The sequence below is a fragment of the Leucoraja erinacea genome, chromosome 10 (assembly GCF_028641065.1).
Source record: "Leucoraja erinacea ecotype New England chromosome 10, Leri_hhj_1, whole genome shotgun sequence".
Lineage (NCBI taxonomy): Eukaryota > Metazoa > Chordata > Chondrichthyes > Rajiformes > Rajidae > Leucoraja > Leucoraja erinaceus.
Window position 1 is genome coordinate 59,271,669 of NC_073386.1, and position 17,123 is coordinate 59,288,791.

At 39.2% G+C, this 17,123-nt stretch overlaps 1 protein-coding gene across 4 annotated transcripts in view; it reads left to right on the forward strand.

Annotated features, from left to right (window-relative positions):
• The window catches only part of kif14 (kinesin family member 14), a 65,457-nt gene that overhangs the window by 23,104 nt on the left and 25,230 nt on the right, over nt 1-17,123 (forward strand). For all 4 annotated transcript variants that reach the window (XM_055642444.1, XM_055642446.1, XM_055642447.1 and 1 more), the window contains exons 11-21: nt 468-640; nt 1,519-1,666; nt 2,752-2,815; nt 4,256-4,440; nt 4,957-5,059; nt 7,038-7,198; nt 9,628-9,775; nt 11,846-11,992; nt 13,597-13,732; nt 14,079-14,172; nt 15,383-15,521. In XM_055642444.1, the coding sequence (XP_055498419.1) occupies nt 468-640; nt 1,519-1,666; nt 2,752-2,815; nt 4,256-4,440; nt 4,957-5,059; nt 7,038-7,198; nt 9,628-9,775; nt 11,846-11,992; nt 13,597-13,732; nt 14,079-14,172; nt 15,383-15,521 (1,498 nt within the window). The remainder of the gene's footprint in view (nt 1-467; nt 641-1,518; nt 1,667-2,751; nt 2,816-4,255; nt 4,441-4,956; nt 5,060-7,037; nt 7,199-9,627; nt 9,776-11,845; nt 11,993-13,596; nt 13,733-14,078; nt 14,173-15,382; nt 15,522-17,123) is intronic.

Genomic DNA, 17,123 nt, shown 5'->3' on the forward strand with positions numbered 1-17,123 from the left:
TCGGGGCCCTCAAAGCTCCCGCAGCCGGCGATCCGAGGTCCTCTCGTCGGGGTGATGGGGCTCCCTCGTCGGGACGGTTGAAACTCACCACGGCTTGGAGCCCCGACAGTCTCTAACCAGGGACAGTGATGTTTAAACCATGCTCCAAGATGTTAAAGCCCACAGGGCCGCGGCTAGAGCTCTCCACAGGTGATCCCCGGCAAGGGGATCGCAGCTCCATGACAGTATTAATGTGCGGGGATCTCTGGTTGGTGGGGAATCGGTGGGCCGAAGAGCCTGTTTCCATGCTGTATCTCTAAACTAAACTAAATAGAAATTGGAAATAAAAAATTACAAATCTGTTCCTAAAATGAGTGCATGGGGATATTTCACCATACTGTGCAGTTGGCAGTTGCAAATCTTTTCTCATTTGCAGCTGCTCGGTCACATTTCAGACTCTGCTTTTCTTTGCCATTTATTTGCTGCAGGTTATTGAAGGACAGTCTTGGTGGCAATTCGAAAACAGCTATGATAGCTACTATCAGCCCTTCAGCTTCTAATGTGGAGGAGACTCTGAGTACACTTCGATATGCCAAACAAGCTCGTCAAATTATCAATGTCGCAAAAGTGAATGAAGACTCAAGTGCAAGATTAATTCGAGGTTGGCTGACATTTCTCATTCAAATGAATTTCTGTAGTATGTACATTGGTACAAGTTATTAAAATACATGGGGTTACTAGGAGAAAGTACACTTTATAATTTTAGCATTTTCTCATTTGTAAAACTATTGAAGGAAGCTTATGGTGAATGCAATGCAACTCCATTTTGTTTTAATTGCAGTTTTGTATACAAATTTTAAATTATTAGCCATTAGAAGCAAACTCTATAAACCCTCTTCCTTTGCTTTTGTTGGCATTTAATATATACTGTTTATTGTTTTTGCAACAATAACGTGTACTTAGGAGCTTTTTCTTATGATTGTATTAGCTGCTTGCTAATCACAAAAATATTTGCATAAATGGATAAAGCCACAAAGATTACTTTGGTCATCAATAACATCAGTATGCTGTTGTATGGAATTTAAATTGTATTTGTTATGCTCAAGCTCTAATAGGGAAATGGGGAGAGTATTTAACTTCAAATAGTAAAATGTGGATCATAATTGGATTGTAAAAATTATTTGAATTGAAATTAGTTTTGAATCTGAATTAATGTTATGAACTAGGTTTCACCACATTTTAACTGGTACACTTTCACAAGCATGTAATTTTGGTTAGAACTCCACGGAATATGATGGGGAATAATCAACTCTTCAACTGTCCAGCAAGTGAATCTGTGATTTTGTGTTTATATGCATCCATTTGTTTGCTGGTTATGTTGCTGTCAGCTTCACAGATGTTAAAGTGAAATTTATTCACATCTTTAATCCAGCCTAATCATTAAAAGCTCTGTATTTGTTATATTTGGTATTTTGACATCTCAGCATCGTCATTTGAATCTAATTCCAACTTGTTTCTTTTTATTTCTTGTTGAATCAGATCTGAAATTAGAGATTGAAAAGTTGAAAGCTGTTCAGATGAGTAGCCTAGGAATGCAGTCTGCGAGATACAAATTATCCCAACGTGAAATAGAAGCCTTAAAATTGAAGCTTCGTCAACAGGAGAGAGAAATGGCAGAAGCACACAGGTAAGATGGTAAATCAGATGCACAAGATATAAAATATGTAGGATGGAACAATGAGAGAATTTGAATTCACTTTATTTAAGTGCCACTTACAATCAGTCGCTGTTGCTGCAGGCATACCTTTCAAATGAAAAGTCTTCTTACCCATCGCATACTTTTCCCCATCATTTAAATAAGTGTATCCCTTCATTGTTGCTTGCTTGCTGTCGATTGTATTGCAGACTACATGGCTCGATTGCTGTCACTTTGCAGACTGAAACTGATCCAGTTTTTCAAATTGTTTTCTAGTCGTACAACTGTTCTTGCACACATTGTTATAGCTGTTTTCTACTTTTGTGTTAAAATAGAAAAATAAATGGCATGTAAATTTCTTTTAACATTTTAATCACACATTGATAACAGTTTATGTTCATAAACTGTCTTTTGGTTTTACCTTCTTATAACTATTTTGCATTTATTCAATTATTTAACCATTGCAACCGGCGTGGGGGAACCGCCATGAGGGTAGGGGGAAGAACAATGGAGGAGCCAGGGTGGGGGAAACTACCGTGGGGGGGGGGGGGGTGGGAGATAGAACAAAGGAGGACCCGGCATGGCATACTTTGTAAATTTGTCAGTGCCCTTTATGTGGTGACTATTTGCACACCTTGGGTATGCAAGCAAGGAATTTCACTGCCTTGTCACATGTCTTCTTCTTTTCGTGTCCATCTTGTTACAAATGGTGACCGCGCTGTCATCGTCCGTCCTGAAAAGGACGCAAGCTTCCGGCGACAATCAGTGGAAGCCATCACTTGTCGCAATAGATGATGGTGGTAGCAGAACTAGCTCAGGATACTTCCAGTTTCCAGCCCCGCGACATAGACGCTTCTGCTATTGGGCCCTTGTTACATGTGACAATAAAGTATTCCACTCCATTGTTTGATTCACACTTTTTATAATGTCTGCATGCATAACTACGACAGGGGTCAAATGCTTCTTGTAATCATCGGGTCTAAGTGACAAAAGCTTTGTTACTTTTGTTATTAACATTCTCTGACTGATGCACCACACTTTTCTCATATCAAACTGATGTGTGATGCCATTTATAGGAAATGGAGGGAAAGATTGGACGATGCAGAGAAGAGAAAACTTGAAGAAGCAAGAGAACTGCAGGTTAGTATATTTTTATGGCTAGTCAAGTTGTCCAAGTCAAGTTAACGAGCAAAGAGGTCCTTCTGCAGTTGTACAGAGCCCTAGTGAGACCACACCAGGAGTATTGTGTGCAATTTTGGTCCCCTAATTTGAGGAAGGACATTCTCGCTATTGAGTGAGTGCAGCGTAGGTTTACAAGGTTAATTCTCGGGATGGCGGGACTGTCATGCAGCAGCTGGGCTTGTACATTCTGGAGTTTAGAAGGATGTGAGGGGATCTCATTGAAACATATAAGATTGTTAAGGGCTTGGACACGCTAGAGGCAGGAAATTGTTCCCGATGTTGGGAGAGTCCAGAACCAGGGGCCACATTTTAAGAATAAGGAGTAAGCCATTTAGAACGGAGATGAGGAAACACTTTTTCTCACAGAGAGTGGTGAGTCTGGGAATTCTCTGCCTCAGAAAACATTGGAGGCAGGTTCTTTGGATGCTTTCAAGAGAGAGCTGGATAGGGCTCTTAAAAATAGCGGAGTCAGGGGATATGGGGAAAAGGCAGGAACGGGTACTGATTGGGGATGATCAGCCATGATCACATTGAATGGCGGTGCTGGCTAGAAGGGCCGAATGGCCTACTTCTGCACCTATTGTCTATTGTTATTGTTAAGTGAGGTCACTTCCATTTTGTTGTTGCGGAATAATTTTGCGCTAAAAGAATATATTCAGGGTTCTGGGCATTCAGATCGTTCACAAAATGAGTAATCCAACAAAACAGCTGGTAAATTTACTTAAACTGTCTAATTTTGAACACCCAGCAAAAGTCCAGGTTTTGGATGCAGTGATGCTCCAGTAGTTGTGTGGGAGATTCTCAGTGCAGCTTAATGATTTTACTGAAGAGCTTCCCATTGTTTTTCCAGTAAGGGTTTCGGAGGCTTTGCTCTGTCAGATTGCTGGAGAATATTAGCAAAAATGCCAAAGAAATTAACCCCTTGGCTTCTTTAAATGTCGCAGGCTCTGCTACTGAATCTGAAAACCTACTCCAGGTCTTCATCTTTGCACCATGTCCCATATCTTGAAAGCAATACATCTTGTGTAGGAAGGAACTGCAGATGTTGGTTTAAACTGAAGAAAGACACAAAATGCTGGAGTAACTCTGAAGAAGAGTCTCGACCTGAAACGTCGCCCATTCCTTCTTTCCAGAGGTGATGCCTGTCTTGCTGAGTTACTCCAGAATTTTGTGTCTAAGCAATAGATCAGTAAGTGTTTCAAATATATTTTGATTGATAGCAATTTGAGAGTTGTTGGTAAGGATGTGAGAGTATTTTTCAAAACGATTTGTGATGGGGGGGGGTGGCAAATAAAAATCTTTACAGATACAATATTAAAATCCTGCTATTAATCGAACAATTACTTTTAGTAGTAGGGGAAGAACATTTCACCTGCTGACAGGAAACTCTTTCCACAGAAAGCGGGGATTACTTTTAAAGTGGATAACAGTTTACCAAACTTGGTAAATTTGAATGAAGATCCACAGATTTCGGAGATGCTCTTGTATATGATAAAAGAAGGCTCTACAAGAGTGGGGAAGCAACAGCCAAACTCCAAGCATGACATTCAGCTGTCTGGGGCACTCATTGCTGATGATCATTGGTGAGTTGGATAATTCTGAATTTTCTGCGCAGCTCGACATGGAGAAAATTATGGCCTGTTTTTCTTCTAAACATTTTACACCAATTTCCTTTTGGTATGCGATTGGAAATATTGAAAAGTTGAAATTACAATTTAATTTGTGTGGACTTAAGAAACAGGTCAAACAACCAGGCATTTGGATTGCAGCATCACATGTAACAACAGTGACACAGAAGTGGCAACCTTGATTTACTTGCTGAAATCTTGCCCTGCGTTTGAACCCACATGATACAGTGCGATTCTTCTAATATTTAATGGGAAGGCAGGATTTTCTTTTACTCCAGTAGGATCCCAAGTGGGTTTGATTTTTATTTTACTAAAACCAAAGATCCTGAGAAAGCAAATTATGAATATAGTGAAAATAAGCTGATTAATATACGTTAATATACTTTAAAATATTAATTTGGTTTTCAGAATGTATGTACTTGAAATGTATAATCTTATCTAAAATATTCAATGCATAATTCTTGCTTGCAGTATCATACAAAACTTAAAAGGTGCAGTTAGCATTGCACCAATAGGAGATGCAAATACATACGTCAATGGACACCATATAACGGAGTCAACAGCACTGCATCATGTAAGTAACTTTAATGTGATGTATGTTAACTGAACAAGCTTTCCTACTAAACACCATTTATATTTGTTTTGCTCTGCATAGCGTGGGTGTTTTTTTATGTCATATAAGACATAAAGTAGTGTTGTCCTGTTTTAAACAGAATATATAGTGTTTATGTTCAAAATAAGAGAATGCCTTTAGGCAACTATTTTTGGTCAATGGGGAAAATATGGCTTGAATGTAGAATGCTCTTTTATTTTGAGTTGCACCAAAGTTGAGCTGTTCTTGGTGGGAGAGATCTCAAATTAATTTAGTCTATAATCATGCATGGACATTTCATGTAAAGGAGAGCCTCAGAATAGGTTGCCAGCTTATCTATTCAGGAAGAGAAATGACATTACTGTTATGGAGAGAAAGTACTGAATAGAGATTGGATCAGAGGGTAAATGGAATAAAAACAGAATGCAGCAAAAATTCAGGGGATCGAACAGCATCTGTGGAGGAAGAGAGTTGGTCGATATTTTGGGTCAAGATACCAGGACTGAGAGGGAACGGGAATGATTACTAGTATATAGCAGAATGTAGAAGGGTGGGATAGAGGCTGGTTGGTCTTACATGGAACCAGATGGAGAGGGAATGAAGGGCAAATGGAACTATGTTGAGGGGAGGGGGAGTGGGGACTGTTTGGATAGAGAATTGTGGGTGATAGGTGGAACCAGATGAGGATGGGATGATGGATGCCTTGTACCAGGGGAGGCAGGGAATGGGAGGGATGAACAATAGGGGAGTAAATTACATGGCTGGCGAATATGCGGGATGAGAGCACAAAGGATTAGGATTAAGGATATACATTTTGAAGAACTGGTTAAATGCTCAAATTTAAATGAGAAAATCTGACTCCAAGTCAGATTTCTCAAATTTCTCAGTTAGTTGCAAAGACTAAAGGGCATAGCTTCAAAGGTTTCAAAGGTTTTGTATTGGAACGTGTACCAATTAAGGTACAGTGATATTCGTATTACCATACAGCCATACTAATAAAAGCAACAAGACACACAACTACATAAAAGGTAACATAAACATCCCCACATTCCTCACTGTGATGGAGCAATAAAGTCTAACCATCTTCCCTCATTTTTCTCCCGCGGTCGGGGGAATCAAGCCATCCGTTGGGGGGCGATCGAAGCTCCTGCAGCCGGCGGTTGAAGCCCCCCCCCCATCGGAATGATCGAAGCTCCCGCGTCGGGGCGGTCGAAGCTCCTGCGGCTTGGAGCTCCCAAAGTCGGTCTCTAACCAGAGACCACGAGCTCTACGATGTTAAACTCAGCAGGCTCCCGCAGTTGGAGCTGAGAGGTCGATCCCTGGCAATGGGATCGTCAGCTCCGCGATGTTAAAGTCCTGCAGGTGCCCGCGGTGGGAGCTCCCGAAGTCGGCCTCCAGCAGAGGCCTCCAGCTCCTCGATGTTAGGCCGCAGTGCGGACAGAGATACGATACAGAAAAAAATCGCATCACTGTCAAGGTAAAAGATTTTTTTAAAGTTTCCCCCAACCCCCACCCCCCACCCCCCATAAAACAAGCTAAAGAACAATAAAAACATACATTTAACACATGCTAAAGAAACAGCAAAGAAGGAAGGGACAGACAGATTGTTGGCGAGGCAGCCATTGCTGGCGCCACCCGGTAGCTTTAAGGTGAAAGGGGCAACGTTTAAAGGAGATGTGCAGGGCGGGTGTTTTTTTACATAGAGGGTGGTTGGTGCCTGGAATGCGCTGCCGGGGGTAGTGGTGGAGGCAGATATGGTAGTGGCATTATGGAGGCTTTAGGATAGGCATATGAATATGCAGTGAATGATGGAAAATGGATTATGTGCAGGCAGATGAGATTAGTTTAACTTAAGTCATGCCCTGCAAATGTGGGTTGAAGAGCCTTCCCTGTGTTTCCTGTTCTATGTTCTAGGTAAGGTATTTGGTACAGTTATAAATATATATTGTACATTTTAAAGGGCGACAGAGTAATACTTGGTGGAGATCATTACTTTAAATTTAATCATCCACTGGAAGTTCAGAGTGGGCAAAGAGCATCTTCAGCGAATGCACTCCATCGAGATGCTCCAAAAGACTTTGAATTTGCAAGAAATGAACTTATGCAAGCTCAACAGGCAAGGTAAAACAAAGTTCTAACAGCTATTTCTGAATATTTGGTTAATTGCTTGAAAATTTAAGTGAGCTTCATTGATAATTGATCTTTTTTTACTGCAAATGCAAACTGCAATGGAGGTATTTCTCGTAGTAAAATACTTGCATTACTACATTCAGCTACACAACAGTACACCATTTCTGGCACTACTACAGCTATTGAGATCTGCAGCAAAAAAACAAAGTATCGGAGGAACTCAGTAGGCCAGGCAGAATCTATGGAGGCAGAGGGCTGTTCGATATTTTGGATTGAACTCATTACTGAGTCCTGATGCAGAAATCGACCAAAACAAATGTAACCATCTTCTGCCTCCATAGATGCTGCCTTTGCTCAACTCCTCCAGCTGATTATTCCCCCCCCCGCATTCTATATTTGTCAGAAGCATGTAATAAGCGAGTTACATTATAATTGTTTAAGAAATACAAGTAAATGTTTTCTCCTTTAAACTGATTTTTGATCAAATGAAATAATGTGATATAAAACTCCTCTAATCCACTATTCCTTTTCCAATTTCCTCTGGCATCCCAAATGTGTACCATTTCAGCTGATTGTCTATTCAACTTTAGGGTCCCACCAGTATTTTCAGTGCTTATAAAGATTAATTAATAATTGTTTTACAGATGTGGGTTGCAAAATACACACTATAGTCTGACAAATTTAGTGGTTACTGAATGGTGATTTTGAAAAGGTAAAGGGGACATATGGATTTTCAAAATATCTATCTTATTGCTGTGGAGGAAGTTCACTGATAATCTTGTATTCATGAACTTGAACATTTTTGTATTTTTAAATTTGTTAGTTTGTTGTCTACTCAGAAGTTTCAGAGTTTAAACTTCTAAAAATGCTTGAGGTGTGAAATGCATGGGAAAAGTAAAATACTTGTTAATGTCATCTTGGTGTTACTTTTAGGAAATGCAGGAAAGAATGTTATTCAGGTAATACCCTTCATCATGCATCTGTACTCTGTGGATGGCTCGATTGTAATCGTGTTGTCTTTCCGCTGACTGGTTAGCATGAAACAAAAGTTTTTTTTACTGTACCTCAGTACATGGGACAATAAATTAAACTCAAACTCAGCTGCTTTATTCAGCACATTCAATTTGTGTCACCACCAGTCATACCGAACAAGGCAGAAATTTAGGAAATAAGAGATTGATGTAATATACTTCTGTGAAATATGCTGATCTGTGGTCACAACTGCTGCGGTAAATCAGTGTCATGGAGTAATATTTCCTAGACAGAACAATAATCAAAACATCAAGGATAGTCAAGCAGATGTATCCAGGAAGGTACACGTCCAGCCATTTGAGCCAGTGGTAGCCATTTGAGCCAGTGGTAATGCAGTATTGTCATGTATTTTGTGACTAGTTTGTTCATCAGTCAAAGTAAGCATGCAGGTACAGAAGGCAGTGAAGAAAGCGAATGGCATGTTGGCCTTCATAACAAGAGGAGTTGAGTATAGGAGCAAAGAGGTCCTTCTGCAGTTGTACAGTTAGGTCACACCTGGAGTATTGTGTGCAGTTTAGGTCTCCCAATTTGAGTAAGGACATTCTTATTATTGACGGAGTGCAGCATAGGTTCACCAGGTTAAATCCTGGGATGGCAGGACTGTCATATGTTGATAGAATGGAGCCGCTGGGCTTGTTTACTCTGGAATTTAGAAGGATGAGAGGAGATCTTATTGAAACATATTTGATTATTAAGGGTTTGGACACGCTAGAGGCAGGACACATGTTTCCGATGTTGGGGGAGTCCAGAACCAGTGGCCACAGTTTAAGAATAAGGGGTAAGCCATTTAGAATGGAGATGAGGAAAATCTTTTTCACACAGAGAGTTGTGAGTCTGTGGAATTCTCTGCCTCAGAGGTCGATGGAGGCTGGTTCTCTGGATGCTTTCAAGAGAGAGCTAGACAGAGCTCTTAAAGATAGCGGAGTCAAGGTATACGGGGAGAAGGCAGGAACGGGGTACTGATTGTGGATGATCACATTGAATTGAATGGCTCGAGGGGCCGAATGGCCTACTCCTGCACCTATTGTCTATTGTCTCAACCTATTATGTCACTGCAATATTAATTAAACAATTACCTCACCCGATGTTGATTTCCACTGTGAATTATATTAAAATTTAACATGGGCTGGTAGCCAACCCATGGGGAGCCCTACCTAGGTTATCGATGAATACTGGAGGGTGTTTTGGGGAAATTTGTTACAGGTTTGCAATGTCACACCACCGTCAGGATGAAATCCACTCTTTTTCTTTTGGGATGTTGTATAATTCAAGTCTATAGAGTTGAGGGATGAAATTCTATTTTAATTTTGAAAAGTGAAAAGTTGATGTTAGTTCACTATTTTTAGTAACTTTGCAACTCCAATTTTTTCCTGCAATTGTATTTACAGACTTGAAGTTGAAATCGAAGAGGCACGTTTGCAAGCTAAGCAAGAGATGATGCAGGGTATCCAACTTGCAAAACAAATGGCTCAAGAGGAATTGTGCAGTCAAAAATCTCTGTATGAAAATAAAATAAGAGGGCTTGAAGAGGAATTGGTAATTTTTTTAAAATTCTAATGTGGTTATTATTTGTTTATATTGGAAATCCGGGAGGCAAATTAAAAGCCCATAATACTGGAAACACTCAAGTCAAATGTCATTTGTGGAAAGAGAAACACTTAGTATTTTGGGTTAATTAGTTAGTACAAATTGCCCAACGCATCACCGGAAACTCCCTCCATTGACTGTCCAAAGCAAGCGCAGGGCGCTCAGCATCGCCAAGGACTGCTCTCACCCCAACCATGTTTACCCTCCTACCATCCGGGAGGCGCTACAGGTCTCTCCATTGCCGAACCAGCAGGTCGAGGAACCGCTTCTTTCCGGCGGCTGTCACTCTACTCAACAACGTACCTCGGTGACAGCCAATCACCAACCCCCCCCTCCGGACACTTATTATTATTTATTCAAATCGTTTGCTATGTCGCTCTTCAAGGGAGATGCTAAATGCATTTCGTTGTCTCTGTACTGTACACTGACAATGACAATTAAAATTGAATCTGAATCTGAAACATTTCATGGTTTCTCCCTCCACAGATGCTGCCTGACTCCGAGTGTTTGCAGCATCTTCTGTTGTTATTGTTCACCTTATTTTCTGTCAGGACCTTCACACTGCTGCAGACCAAGTCAGAATAAAAAAATACTATGGGAGAGAGAAACTGTTGAGTAAAGTTCAGTGGAGATTTAATTTAACATTAAAATTTCACGGAAAGATGCACCACGTTACTTTTATCAAATCTCTAATTCTGTGTATATCCCACATTGCATGTGTATGTGTTCCTGTGATTCTCTTTGGGATATTTAGCCCTTGCACCTGGCTTATAATGCAATAAGGCCTTGGCTGATCTTTTTTCTTTCCATCCTTTTTTTACATTTTGCACTAAATGTTTTGTTACAAATACCTATGAGAAAGAAGCGAGTGTTACCAAACTACTGAATTCACTGGTCGGGGTGGAACCCTCTCCAAGACGGACGTAAACCTCACTGTTTGACCTGTTTTTACAAAATGTTAAATGGTCAGCTCAACATAGATTACCAAACCTACATCAAACCCAAACCTATTAGGAGCAGACGAGGGCATTCGATCCAATTTGAGATACCAGCTACCAAGACAGATTTGTATAGCAATTCATTCTTCCCCCGCACAATTAAAGCATGGAATAGTCTTCACCCTACCATAGTTACCCAACCAGACGCAACTAAATTTAAGGTAGTTCGTCTTCTCCAAGAACCCTTTTTTGTATATGTTCGCCCTCCGCCACCTCCAGTTTCAATTCCATTTGGAATATTTTGGAGGACCAAGAACCAAGAATCCAATGCCACTTGCACTAACTCCATATTGTTTCATTTCATTCAATATCCAATGTGGATGCCTCGATTGCAGTCATGTATTGTCTTTCCACTGATTGGTTATTGCGAAACAAAAAGCTTTTCACTGTACCTTTGTACACGTGATAATAAACTAAACTCAAACTCAATATCTATCTGTTTTAAGTTTACTCAAAGACTGAGCCTGCACTGCCCTTTAGGGAAGAGAATTCTTAAGGCTCATTATCTACTGATAATGACATTTTTTGTTTTGTGCTTTCTATTACGTTTTCCAAAGGGGATGACTTCACATTTTTCCACCATGGCAGAGCAATGACCTGAAGCGTTAACACTCTCTTTCTCTCCACAGACGCTGAGTGACCTGCTGAATATTTTTACATTTTTGGTTTTATTTTTGGTGTATTACACTTGATTTCTCCATCAAAATGATTGATGTAATTGGGACAGCTGGGGTCCCATGCTGATCCCTACAGCCCCCCCCCCATCAGCAATAGCCTCCCAATCTAGCATCCTCTCTGTACTGTTCACGAACCAACCTTCCATTCCCACCTTTTATGAAAGGGATATTGCATTTGACAGAATGGTTGGAGCTTTTCTAAATTAGCACTAGCAGAATAGAGGAGCCAATGTTGTCTATCTGACTTTTTCTTACTGGGAGTGAGCACTGTAGACCTTGATTAATTTTTCTTAATGTAAAAACTGAATAATTTATGCATTGCCTAACTTTTCTTGATTGGTCAGGTGAATGAAAATAGAAAAAAGAAAGAAATAGAGCTGCTGAATGTAAAAAAGCAGCTTCAGCAGGAGATGAATATAAACAGACGACTTGAACAAGAGTTGGAGATGAACAGGAAACGCCTCGAAATGGAAGCTTCAGCCACAAGACAGGTACGGTGATATTAAAACATCTTTTAACCATCTATAAATATTAACCCTACTCATACTTTCTTTAGATTCGGTACGTTCAGAAAATGGCGTCTTATCTGCAATGGAATCCTTGACTTATCTTGTGTCTTAAAATGTTTCAGATCTTTTTTTAGTGAACATGATTTGTCGTTTGCGTTTGGATATATGAATGATTTTCCAATTTTGAAATAAAGATCCACTATAAATAAGCTGAATTAAAAAAACATTTTAAGGATTTGGATTACAACTGGGAATATTAGCAACAAGTCAAAGCATTGTTTTCTCTGCAATAAGGACACCAGATCCATATTGATCAAAAACAAATTGTTTTCGCAATGGAGAGGTGATTGTATGTAAAATACATCATAAATTATAATCCTTGGCTGTTAAAAGTCAGGATATTTAAATATTACTTGAGGAGTAATTTTTAATGAGGATATGACATGGGCATCACACGCCTCAGCACTGGTGAGTAAGGCAAGGCAGCGCCTTTACCACCTCAGGCAATTGAGGAAATTCAGAGTGTCTCCGAGGATCCTCCAGTGCTTCTACGCAGCGGCGGTGGAAAGCATCTTGTCCGGGAACATTACCATCTGGTTCGGGAATTGCTCTGCCAAGGACAAGAAGGCTCTGCAGAGAGTAGTGCGTTCGGCCGAACGCACTATGGGAACTTCACTCACCCCCCTGCAGGAACTATACAACAGGAGGTGCAACTCCAGAGCAAACAAAATCATGAGAGACCTCTTCCACCCCTGCAACGGACTGTTCCAGCCGCTACGGTCAGGCAAACGCCTCCGTTGCCATGCAGTGAGAACGGAGAGGTTGAGAAGGAGTTTCTTCCCAGAGGCAATTCGGACTGTAAACGCCTTTCTCACCAGGGACTAACTGTACAGAACGTTTTTTTTCCTTCTATTATTTATTATGTAAAATAATATGTGTGTTATGATTGTGTTTATAATTTGTTTGGTTGTTTTGTTGTTCCGCGAGCATTGCCACTTTCATTTCACTGCACATCTCGTATGTGTATGTAACAAATAAACTTGACTTGACTTGACTTGACTTGACTTACTTATGTAATAGGCTTCAACATATTTCTGTGTTGGTGAGGGTAGGAAGTAGTGGAGAAATATGAGCAGTATTTCTTCTGTGCTTTCTCCCAATTTTTGTGATAATTATTTTGTCATCCTCTTTTAAAAACTTATGGTTACATTGACACGTCATCCATATGATCATGAATCAGACGTGAACTTTGTAGGATACTTTATAGGTGATTCTACCTTGTGATCCAGTCCATTTCTGCTTTCTCCCAGTGTTGTGCTATTTTGGGTGCAGTGACAATTGTTGGAACCCTTCCAGGATTGGACAACTCAGCATGAAAATGCAATCTGGGCCCAGAACCTACTATGTCACTGCTTATTGGTTGCTCAGAATTTATTTTACACATCCAATTTACATACTTAATTGTGTTTTTTTTTGTTTCATTGTAACTCTTATTTTCATGCCATTGCGGAGGGCAATTGGTGGGTGCTTTGGGAAGTGAGTGCCTAATTGTTGACAAACGGTTGTGCTCTAAAATACTCTCTCAGGCTCTGCAAGATCATAATATACGGCACGTAAAGTTTCTGGATGCTCTGGAAGCAGAGAAGAGAAAGATGGCACAAGACTTGGAGAGGATGCAGCAAGAAAAGAGATGGAAGACTCAAAATATTACTCCATGTACAAGTATGTTACATTTTTAAATATTACACAATGACTGTGCAAGCTACTTGCATCAATCTCTACCTTGACTGGACTTTTAATCTCAATTTATGATATTCAGCCAAAATTGAAAATATGCTCACATTGTACATCTGATATTTGCAGTCCCAAGATTCCAAAGTCTTTTTGGAGTGACCGAGGAATTTTAGAGCATTAAGTTGCATCTCCCATAGTGCAGAATGATACTGTGAACAATTTTATAAAGTACTGATCAAACTGAGAGAGACAGCTGGTAAATATTTAAAAATAGAATGTTTTATGTATTTTCTTTAGCAGGGCCTAGTTATGTCTTTCTATTTTTGTGTTTCAGACCATTCATATTGGAACTCTATGAAACTTTCAGTGATGGTTCAAGAAGCGAATACCATTAGCAACAACTTGAGGAAGCATACTGTTTTCAGTAGGTCAGCATCGCCAAAATAGCCCCCATATAAAATACACAATCTGCTTACTGCTGAACACCCTTCACACTTTTGATTTTCATGTCAAATTATTCCTTTTTACGTGACATTGTAAACATCTGAATTAGAAAAATTATTTCAAATCATTTTAAACTATGCATCCTTGTATATAGGATTCAATCTGATTATATATTTGTTTGTATCTACATTGCCCCAATTCAATTAAATGTCAATGATTGAATGTAACTAAGCAAAGTTAACCCTTTGCCTTCATGTATACAATCTGAGAATGCAACAAACAGCTGGTGTCGTTCATACCTTTTCTTTACAGATAAGGTAATAGTTAATAGTAGGGGAATAGATAACCTTAAGAAATATTGAGCTTGTAGAAATGTCTTTTATTTTCAGTATTTTCAGAACATTGTGTATAATATTAAAGCTAATATGCAAGAAAAAAAGATTATTTGAAATAGTCTACAGCCTATTTAAAAGTTAAGGACCCTAATTTGCTATGAATTTATGCCAGATATAGAAAGTGCTGATTTATGCATCCATTGAGGAGAGCATCTGTACTTGTTTTTCAATGTGTCATTTCTGCTTTTGGCCGATGAGCCACTAACCCCATAATGTGGATAGGAAAGAACTACAGATGCTGGTTTACACCGAAGATAGACACCAAATGCTGGAGTAGCTTATCAGGTCAGGCAGCATCTCTGGAGAAACGGTATAGGTAACATTTCGGGTTGACTGGACACATCACTTTTTCCTTTTCTCCAGAGATGCTGGCTGAGCCACTAACCCCATTATAATGGATTGAACGATTATTACATATAATTACAAAATGAAAATAAACTCAAAAGAACTGCAGAAACTGGAACTCTTGAAATAAAAAACAAAATATGCTGGAAGCATTTAGCAGATCAGGCAGCACATGGAGACACCATTCATGCTTTGAGTCGAGGACCCTTCGTCAGAATGGGAAAGAGAAATACAGATCAGTTTTCGGTAGGAGATAAGGTGTGGGAGGGATGTATAGGACAAATGCAATGTATCTGATAGGTGAGTCCAAATAGTTTAAGGGGCCAGTCACCAGCACATTAAGCTGCTTTGTCGGTGTAATTTAATATAAATGGTGAGCCTGTGGGGCCATTTGTATTTGAGATGTCTGGAGCGTAAGTTTGACCGAGTTTGAAGTTAATTTTATTTTTTGTAGACACGAGACTGACAACAAGAATGAAAGCCTTCAAATTCCAATTCAGGTTCAAGTTAAGAATATTAAATTGGGCATTAGCACTTTCTGGAGCTTGGAGAAATTTGAATGCAAGCTGGCGGCAATGAGAGAACTCTATCAGGTAAAAATTCACGTTTCAGTTATGAATGATATCTGTCTTTGTTGTCTGCCCGCACTCGATCATTTCTCAACCTTTGAACAGAAAATATAAATAAACAAGCAGCCACTTTACTGCATTTCACAATTTGAGATTGCTGATACAAGTCAGTATAATCTATTTGACATATTGATCCAAAATAATAAACTAAAATTCAAGCATATTTAAAAATAATTATTTAGAGGCACTCTTTCTTTTAAATAATTTGTCTGAGATTACACCAAAATTGAAGTTATATGTATTTGTTCTGAGTGGGTGTCAAATGCAGGCACTTCATAATATTGAGTTGTATCACAGAGAAATAATTTGTAAAGACTTTTGTAAGGACATCCATATCTTCCTGACAACTGTACAAAGGAATAATATTATTTTCCATTTTCTTTGAAGCTTGCATATCTTCATTTTCTTTCTTACCCTTTGCTATTACTTAATTATTTTAAACTTTTAATTACCTGTTTTGTTGGCCTTTTAGATTGTTTATTTTCAATTCTGCATTTTTTGGCCAAACAATTTGTCTTCTGGGTTATGATTAGAATCAACACGTCTCGCGTAAGTGATGTATGCATGTTTTTATCTTAAAATACGTGGCTGAGATTTACAAGTTGCACTTTATAAAGGAAATCAAAAAGAAAACTTTAGTTTTGTTAATATGATTTGATCTGTTAAGTCTTGTGGAACAGTGATGCAAATTAGTATTGTAACATTGAACCATATAAGATTTCCTTTGTTATGTTTGAACAAAGCCCTTGCTATTGTGCCACATTTAATTAATTGATGGTTATTTATTTTTGCCTATTATTATGCAGAATCCCACACTTCGTCAAACCTTTCTATTCAATACTACATCACAGATCCAATGTTGTCTGATGGGCAGCTGTTTCTCCGATTTGTGCCCTTGCTGTTGTGGCTTGATAAGCAGTGGTGTAAATGTAAAGTCAATCCTTTAAAAATCAAATGGTATCCTTGTGCCTGGCAAGGGGGATTCATGGCCCATACAAAAAGCAATCTGGAGACGTTCTGATAAAACAAATCCAAACATCACAAACCATTAGTCTGGGCCTCGATATTAGATCCAATCCTCTAGCTTCTCCCACTGAAGTTTAATCAATAGGTGAATATGTGGATTTTCCAAACAACCTTTTCAGATCTTGAACATACTTTGTACACTGCAAAATGTTTGAGAATTTATTAAGCTTTTGTAGAAGTACTTGGCAGTATTTTGTGCCTTTAAATTATGTAATACCCTCTATGTTTTTGACTTCTTTTCAATCTCACTTTTCACTCCACCTGTGTTTCTTGACATGGAGTCATGGTCTGGGGGAAGGGATGAGGAGGTCATCAAAAGCTGCTGCCTGGCTTCTGTTTGGGGAGTCTGCGGTGAAAAGACATAAATCAAAGCTAGTGTCAGGCCTTTCAGAAAATTAAATTATTATTTTAATTGTGGAGGGAGTATAGGATTGGAATTCTCTTTTCCAAAGGCAACAGATAAAGAGACAATTGATAATTTAAAATCCATGTTAGATTTTTGTAAGACATTAATTGATTGCTGTTGTATGGATTTGGATT